This window comes from Microtus ochrogaster, chromosome 24 (genome assembly GCF_000317375.1).
Source record: "Microtus ochrogaster isolate Prairie Vole_2 chromosome 24, MicOch1.0, whole genome shotgun sequence".
Classification (NCBI taxonomy): Eukaryota; Metazoa; Chordata; class Mammalia; order Rodentia; family Cricetidae; genus Microtus; species Microtus ochrogaster.
This window is the reverse complement of record NC_022024.1, coordinates 35,877,612-35,886,801: the sequence shown is the minus strand read 5'-3', so window position 1 is coordinate 35,886,801 and position 9,190 is coordinate 35,877,612. Positions and strand designations below refer to the sequence as shown.

Genomic DNA, 9,190 nt, shown 5'->3' with positions numbered 1-9,190 from the left:
CACGCCTTTACTCCCAGCACTTGGGAAGTAGAGGCAGGTGGATCTCTGTGAGTTTGGGGCCAGCCTGGTCTACAAGAGCTAGTTCCAGGACAGGCTCCAAAGCTACAGAGAAACCTGGTCTCGAAAAACCAAAAGAAAAAAATCATATTCCTGAGAATCACCTGTCAATTCTATGTTTATCATTGTGGGGACATGAAGAGTTCTGAGTCAGTCAGTCTGTGCTGAGGCCTGGGTATCGGTCAATCCAGAAGCTTGCCAGAGGATTTAAACAGCAGTTGGGATTTCAAAACCAGTGAATGGATATTTCTGAAAGAAGATCATGCAGTGAACTAGTTTTTGGGTGATCTCCTAAAAGTTTTTTGAGAAACTAAATAACATGGCAGAATGAATTATCTTTACTTCATTTTTATGAAGAATGAAGTCACCCTTTCATAGCAAACTAATTAATGTAGCTTGTTCCTCTAATGAATATTCTCCATGTTTTGGAAATATGACATTATGTTAGACTCCATGAAAAAACAAAAACAAGTAGAAGCAATTGATCCCATTGTTTGAGGATATCATAAAAACCAGACAGCAAATAAATTCTTCCTGAGAGATAAGAAGGGAATTGAATGCACTTACTACACAAATCAAGCAATGAGAAAAGCGGGTGGTGAGGAAAGCTTTCTCAGGCTATAGGAAACGTTGGAATGAAATGCTGGAAGAAAGGCTCAGACTGTGTGCAGTTGAGATAGTTCAGCCAGTGAAGGTGCTTGCTGCCAAGTCTAACGCCCCAAGCTCGGTCCCTGATCCCACCTTGTGTAAGGAGAGAAGCAAATCCTGAGAGCTATCCTCTGACATGTCGTGGTGTGCACAATTTAGAACTAATGGTAGCCAGCCTCAGCAACCTTTCCAGGGTTCTTGCTAGTCTTTGGCAAATACACCTATGATTGATCTGTACTGACTGTATACAGTAGGTTTTCAGTTAGCACAGGAAATGGTCCTTGCCCTTCAGGAGATTCTATTGACCCGAGTTCTGGATGTTGGTCAGCTCTATCTGTAGTTTATTGACTTGGAATCTGAAACACATCCCCCTTGGGAAAATCCAGCCCTTGGGGTGGCCGTGCAGAACTGTCAACAATTAACCTGGCCTAGGAGATGGGACGCCTCAGTCCCAACTCACTGTGAGTCCCAGAAGCCAGTGGTTTGTCAAATATCTTTAAACCTTTCTTGAAACCAACAGGGAAAAAAGCCTTTTGTGAATGTTCACTCTGTTTGGGGTAAATCATTTGTGCTCCTGGGATGCTGATTTTCTCAGCTGCAATGAACCTACTTTGTGGGATGTCATAGGGTTCAAAGAGTCAGTGTGGCCAGTGCATGGGACTTGGCATGGAGAGGCCATACCCAGCGTGAGCTGGACTGAAATGGGGGAAGGGAAGTTGGTGTCCTTAAAATAACTCTGAATCTCCACGATTAAGATACTTGTTCTCGGGTTATTTCTTAATTTTGTTTTCTTTTTCTGCTACTGATGTTGTTACTACTTTTTAAATATTTATTTTTAATTATGCGTATACGAATGCATAGCTGCACGTTACACGTGCGCACGTGTAAATGCAGATACCCAAGGAGTCCAGAAAAGCGTCAGAGCCATTGGAGCTGGAGTTACAGGCTGTTGTGCTGGGAACAGCACACGCTCCTAACTGCCTGCTGAGCCATCTCTCCAGCTCTGCTGCAACTGTTAAGAGAGAAAACTCCGCCGGGCGATGGTGGCGCACGCCTTTAATCCCAGCACTCGGGAGGCAGAGGCAGGCGGATCTCTGTGAGTTCGAGACCAGCCTGGTCTACAGAGCGAGTTCCAGGACAGGCTCCAAAGCCACAGAGAAACCCTGTCTCGAAAAACCAAAAAAAAAAAAAAAAAAAAAGAGAGAAAACTCCAAGGCAATGCTTGCTTTGTATGACTTTAAAGTAACTTCTTTCACAATGCATGCTGCCATACAGTTTGAAGACAGTGACCCTGCCTCATGTGTGTGTGTGTGTGTGTGTGTGTGTAAATAAAGAATCTAAAGCACCCTTTCAACACCTCCTCAGACCAATGCCTTTGAAATTAAATGTATTGAAATTCACATGTCAGAGGAAATATATTCTCACACCCCTTCGTCCCAGCACCTCCTTTTGCGGTAAAGCATTAATTTACTTACCAACATTTGATTAAACTTCTTAAGGTTCAACCCTAGGAGGAGGCAGCAGTGGACAAAGGGTTATTGTCATTCATCATCAACACATTTAAGTCTTCCCCTCCAGTCGCCTATGAAGGATTAGCATTTCCCCGAAAGGAGCAGGACAGAATAAATTGCATCCCTGGCCAAAGAACTGCCAGCCCCTTTCAGCTGGGGGCACATACCAGGAGCTTTTCCCATGTTAGTCAGTGGTATCTCAACTTTTGGGCAGGGCCTACATCTGAATTTCATGGGTTTCAGGATCAGTCAAAATAGAATTGTAGGGTTGTGGAGGTCAGAGGCCACCTCTGTCAAAGGGTAGTGACCTTAACAGCAAGAGGCAGCCAAGCCCTCTCCTACTTCCCCCCACACCCGAATGACTTCATTCTAGTGAATGCTCGGCTCATTGCTCCTTCCCTGTGGTGCTCCCCACCCCAACCTGGTAATAAAAATCCCCCTGAGACCTGATTTAAAAAAAAAAAAAAGAAAGAAAGAAAGAAAAAGAAAAGAAAAACGTTTTATTGATTTCCTTTGTTCCTGATCCTTTATAGAATAACCAAATCTTGGTCCTTGATCGTGTTTTGGTCATGCCTTCCTTGGAAAACGACAGAGGAAAAGCTGTCATCCTTGCACAGTGTATGGAATGCCACCTTGGGTGGAGGGGAAGCCCTGGGGCCCTTGTTAAGGAACTGCCTTCGTTTAACGAGCCAGCGAGCACAGTTTCTCAGAGCTTCCTAGCGTCTCTTGGACCCCAGTGGGCTGTGTTACCTTGGTCAACACAGCAGCTTTGATTGGAAAGCTGCAAAGTTGCTTAGAGAGGAACAGGGTAGGGTAGTGGGGAAACAAAAGGAGGAAGGAAGAAGGCAGTGTGCTGTCGTAGAAGGAGCTCAGATGGACCTGGGGGTACCGTTCAAATCCCAGGACTGCCCATTAAGCCGCGTGCCCTTGAACAGGGTGTAAACAAGAGAGGTAACCACTGACCAGGCAGGATTAGATGTAGATGCGGTGTATCTAATGTGTCCGGTACCTGGTGGACCCCAGGCGATAATGTAGGTGGGCTCAGCGCTCTCAGAGACTGAGTGGGAGCTAACAGTGACACAAGAGCCTTCTCTAACGACCGTCTTCCCTTGACTACATTTCAGCCCAAAGACACCACCTATCTCTGTTCTCTTAGAGGTTAGTCTGTACCAGGACATCTTTGATACCGGCCTTCACAGGGGTACAGTTTGGCAGTTTCTTGAGAATGAATTTTTCTCAAACTCTCCTCAGACCTCCCCATTATACTGTTATAAAATACCACACACCGGTCCGGCAGCTGTTTCTGAAGCCGATTTCTCTCACCCTGCAGTCATGGTCAGACCCGATTCCTTGTCATAAAGGATCACAAAGAACCGAAACCTTTATAATGAGAAGAGGAGGCAGAAGACTGGGGAGTTCTGGTTTCCTCACCCGCCATCTCTCTTCACCCACACACCTAGCAACAGCTCTTAACTCCGTGGCCCACGTCTTCTGCCCCACCTACACCAGCAGGAGCAAAATGTGGGGGTGTTGGGGTGGTCTGAGGTTCAGGAAGAGAGTGGGGAAAGAGCTCAGGAAGGAGGCTGGTGAAACACAGAAGGCCCTGACCTCCCAGGAAGAAGAGGAGTCTCCAAGGACAGTGTCCTGGGAGGCTGCCAAGGGACCAAAGCTGTCACGTCCCAGGTTAGGAGAGAGTCACACAAAGTGACAGGGTCTGGCATGGATGGAGGGCCAAGTCACGGCACCACAGAGATGGGAAGGTTTGACTGTGGATAAAACTAGCACAGCAGAGGCTGTGGAGAGGTGACAAGGCTGTGGAGAGGTGACAAGTTTGCATAGATAATAATGGCTCTCCTCTTTGGAGACACTGGGACCCTGTAGGAAAAAAAGAAACCTAGAACTCACATGAAGTAGGTCCCTGAATCTTGGAGCTTCATGGTGGAAGGCTTGTGGTTTCTCAACCTTAAATACATATCACCCAGAGAGCATAAAAATCCTGGTGCCTACACAGTACCACATCTCCTGTTATAGGAATGTCCCTGCTGCAGCCTGTCCTTGGTGGGACCAGGATTCAGCCTCATTCACCGCTGCTTCACTCTAGTAAGAATATGCCAATAAGGAGATCCATCATTTGTTTTTAAGCTTCTGGGTGACTCGATACGAAATCTCTGTTCTCATTTCATTGCAGAGAGCTTTCCTCCTAGGCTTCTGGAGGCCCATGGCAACTCCTCCTTTCCCCCCTTTGCCTGTAATAGCATATTTATGTCATGCCCTTTCCCTGGGTTTAATATTTTAAAATCTTGCCATCTGCCAATGAGAGAGGGACAGAGCCCGAGGTGCTCCCTGTATATCTCCAGCTTCACTGTGGACATTTTGATGGCTCCCGAGGCAGATATCCAAGCCAGTCCTGAACAGAGGGAAAATTGCAAAAGATTCCTGCTGGGAGAAGGGCTGGTGGGCAGGGCTGGAGAAGAGGGAGTGGTGGGGTCTTTGGAGGTGACAGGCAGATGTGCCAGCTGAGCTTGCAGGCATGGCCCTCAGGCTGAGTGCTGGCGTCAGCGGAGAAGCCTCCCTGAATCACTGACCAGCTGTCGGCCTAACTTGTGGGTCCACTCTCCTTCCCCAAATCTGCTAGCCTTGGTTTTTCAGCACAGACACCATGATCTGGAATTTCAGGGCCAGTTAACAGGCCTGCTTTGGGTCCAGGATACAGAGGAAGCACACCCAAGGTCACATGACAGTGAAGCACCTGCTACCCTAATGATCTGGGCTTTAATCCCATGATTGGGCTCCCTCAATGGCAAACATCCCCTATTTGTGTGGGTTGTCTTCTCCGGGGCCACACATCCCTTTCGGTTTAGATGTGGGATGACGAGGCCTGGCGAAGAACACAGCAGGACAAATGGAAAGGATGCCACGGGCCTGCAGCGTGGGTGACATCCTGGCTGTAGATATTCATGACTTCAGCCAGTCTTCAGCTCTCGGAGCTTTCAAGAAAAAGTCCTATTGCCAAAACTCTTCTGCGCCTCCTCTGAGAAGTGCCCAGCCCCACTCAGCCGCCAGCCTCTCTCATCCTCACTCTGGTGACTGGAAAGGAACAGCCAGAAAGAGAAGATGCCAGCCCCCAGGAGCATTTCCGTTTCTTAAGGTGCAGGGTTTAACACATTTGGGAACACAGCTATGCCCTGGGCTCCTGGGGAGGATGCCCTGCGCCTGCTGGCCCCCATCTCAAGCTGCTTCCTTTGTTGGTGTCATTCATTCCTGGTTGAGCAGTGAGGGGTGCCTGCTCACTTGGAAAGGTCATGGAGCCTCTTCTCCCTCTCTCCACCCCAGGTTCTTGTTAATGGTGAAGAGCTTTCCCCTAACGGGCTGCTCAGCTAACGAACTTGTGACTGTTATTTGCAAACGGGCACTGTTTATCCTGTTACCTGGCTGGAGAATTGATAATGACTTGTGGTTTGTTGTTGTTTGGGTTTTGTTTTTGTTTTGTTTTTTGTGCTCCTTGAGACAAAGGTCAGACAGACCACACCTTTGTTTACCCAGCACTTGCTTTGAAGTCATCCTGAGGTTTATTCTTAACAGTGCCTAAATTCAAAATTACATTCATCCTCTCTCTTGCTTTCATCATAGAAAGCTAATGGATTGTGAACCAAAGGTCAGACTAATTTACCATGAGAGAATGAGATCCAGCATCTATCTTCTTTTTTGTAGGATAACGCAGCTGAATATATTTAAGGGGAGGCTATGTGTAACACAAATAATTTCCATCTTAAAATTATCTTTCAGGTATAAACTTATTATGTAATAGCACACAAGGCCTTGGCTTTAAAAATAAATCGAAATGCAAATTAACTTGTCACATTCTCATACCTTTGGGTTAGCACAGTCACTTCTGAATAGGCTTCTGGAAATCTATGGCTCTGCATCTCTCTTAGCTCCTAGATTCTGAACATTTGGGCAAAAGGAAACCACTTCTTTTGTATCCCGTTGCCCCTTAGCCACGGAACCAAAATGCTGAGCTGGAGAAGGATTTAACTCTTGGGAAGTACTCAGTGATGTTCCTGTTCTGTGGGTTCTCAGTTAAAGCGAGGCACTTGAAATATCTTCACACCCAGTGATCATCAAAGCATAATGAACTTGCTGCCAGGGGAGCGCTTGATGATGCTGAGCTGAGGGAGAATATTCCTTCCTGCAAGAGCAGGCAGGCAAATGGAGGGCAGATCCCACGCTGTGGAGCAGGGCCTCTCCACACCCGCAATGCGCTATTGGCACTGTGCTCACTCGGCCGTCTGTCAGGACAAGATGCATGGGCCTCCCAAACTGTACGACAAGTTGACAGGGAACTGAAGAAACAAACTGTACACAGTCATATAAGGCTTTTGCTGTTTGTTTATTTGCTTGTTTGCAATTATTTATTTATTTATAGACCAGACCTAGGCTGACCTTGAACTCACTATTCTCCACCCTCCGCCTTCTCTGTGCTAGGATTATGGGTATAAACCACCACACTCAGCAAGGCCTTTAGTTTTGTTCTGCCTACCCATGTCCCAAGAATTTAAGAATGTTATTTATATCATAGACACACACCCGGCATATCAAATGCAAATGAAAACCAAATGGAAGCTGGTCATTTCAATACTTTTTATTTGAGTGTGAAACCATTCATATCTTGCACAACTGTACAGATAAAACTATTTCCATTTTAGCTGTAGACATGATTATCACACTGGGTGGTGTGATCAAACATTTTATTTACAGAACATTTGCTAAAACATCCGATGTCATATTTCGATTTATTTCTTACCCATAGGGTAATAGGTCCACCATAATTGCTTGGTGCATCTTATAATACAGAAAGAAAACCTATGTTAATCTCTAACAAACCTCACAAATATCTGCAAATCTGACAAAAAAAATACCTACGAAAAAATTTCCCCAAAGTACAATACATTTTTATTTCCACACATACACAATATAGTATAGACTCAAAGGCACAGCTTTGAATTGTTTTTTTCTAGCAAAGTGTCGGAAAATATTCTAGTCTTATGAAGGAACCAGGACAGCTGTCACACTTGGCGCTGGCTAAGTGAAAGTCTGATCCATCCAGCCTCATAAAGCAGCAGAGTGGAGGATGATGTGGACCGCCATAAACCCACACTTCTCACAGAACTCAAGAAAACCCTCTCCTGCCTTTCGCTGATGCCAGCCATTGTGCAAACTTAGGACACATCCTTGTACATAGAAGAACTGGTCCTACGGACATCAATCAACTAAAGGCGGAACACAACAGGCCTCCTCAGTCCCTCCAAACAGTGCTTACAACCCCAAGACAATGCAGGTGTGAGTGGAACACGCTACTTAGCATTTTTAGGAACTTCCACGTAGCCCTAGGACTCCAGGAAGTAGCAATGCCACCACCACCACCACCACAAGTCAGGAGGTGGATAGTGTCCAAGGGCTGGGGGCTGTGCAGTGAGATGACAGACAGGGCAAGGCAAATGCTCTCGGTAAACGACGTGCCCACCCAAGAATACAAACCGGATTCTGGCTCCAGTATCCATCTTTAAAGACTTAAGAGCTTTGTCAACGAGAAAATAAGTACCCTACAGGGAGTGGCTGCCATGCAAGGTCATGGAACAGAGGGGAAAGGCACGGGTCGGCCTGCCCACGATAGTGCTCTCTAGAAACAGTCAAGTCTGGCTTGGGACAGGAACCCAAGCCCAGGGACTTTTAGTAAGTCCTGTTTCTGAACTAAAGTCTATTCATCCCAGGTGGACCATCCTCTTGCTCATTAGGAAAATGGACGCTTAGGAACAGCCCGCGAGTTATTATGTATAGAGATAAAGTCTTCTGGAGGGTGGGTATTGGGTTTATTATTATTATTAATTATTAATATTAAATATGAATTCCTATGAAAGCAGTCACTTAGCCCATCCAGTGGAGGCCTCTCCGTTGATGTAAGCAAAGCCAGGAAAGTGTTGCATGTGCTCGTACTCAGAATTCCTGCGCGTGGTCAGGGGTGGGTACATGTCACTCGAGTTCCCGTACCTCGTGGAGTGCACAGATGGGCTCGTGTAGCATGCGTTGGCTGTTGGCACCTCTGGCCAGCGAGGAGTGACGGGGGTAGGATGCAGCCTGGGAGTGCCGCTCATCAAGCAAGGCTCCATCCTAGAAGTGGGGCTGTTAAAAGGGTACTTGTGGAGGAGAAACAAAGTCCACAAAATTAAGGTTAGCTTGAAGTTGCCTGCACCCAAGAGCAAACGTATGTAAGCTAAACATTGCAAGACACTATTCACAGGTGGTGATGAAAAGGAATCGGTGAGCCTCTGTGCAAGTGTGAATAATCAGTGGGAGAGTCCCAGGGGTCTCGCGGCTAGAGGCTGCTTGTGCTTTGCTTACACGGAATGACTAACTGTGAGCTGTGGGTCTGAAATACTCTAAGAAGTCAAATGGTTCGAAGAGAGAACCATACCCAGCTGGGAATACTGAGTAGTAGTAGTGGTGGTGGTGGTGCTGCTGCTGCTGGGTGGTGGGTCGTTGGGGTAGTGGTGGTGGCTGGGGTGGTGGTGGTGGTCATGGTGATGGTAGTGGATGGTTGGGGTGGTGGTTGTGCTTGTGCGTAGTAGTAGGTAGTGGTGGTGGTAGTTATGCGTGTGTCATTGTGTATACACACTAGCAAGTATGTCCAGTTAAGTGTGATTGCTGGATAGGTTTGAGCTTATCGATACTTAGGGAGATGTGATAAGTCCTATTCCATCAACCCAAGAGAACAGCCCTACCAGGTAAAACACAATGACATTAAAAATAGCATTTTACAGCTGAATTCAATCATGAACCTCAGCCACAAGCAGGCTTTTGTGAAGAGAAAGCAAGCCAACAGCTTCAAAGGTTATTATTAGTGCCTGTCATTTAAAGAACATCTCTCTCTTTTAGGTTCACATTCACTGGAGTCCTGGAAGATGTGCAAGGAGGAA

At 46.5% G+C, this 9,190-nt stretch overlaps 1 protein-coding gene across 1 annotated transcript in view; it reads right to left on the bottom strand.

The window, feature by feature from the left end:
* Window positions 1-6,845: 6,845 nt before the first annotated feature.
* Window positions 6,846-9,190, bottom strand: part of Rfx4 (regulatory factor X4) — a 151,209-nt gene continuing 148,864 nt past the window's right edge. Inside the window, exon 18 of the mRNA XM_005358245.2 lies at window positions 6,846-8,410. Coding sequence (XP_005358302.1) covers window positions 8,138-8,410 — 273 coding nt within the window. The 3' untranslated portion in view covers window positions 6,846-8,137. The remainder of the gene's footprint in view (window positions 8,411-9,190) is intronic.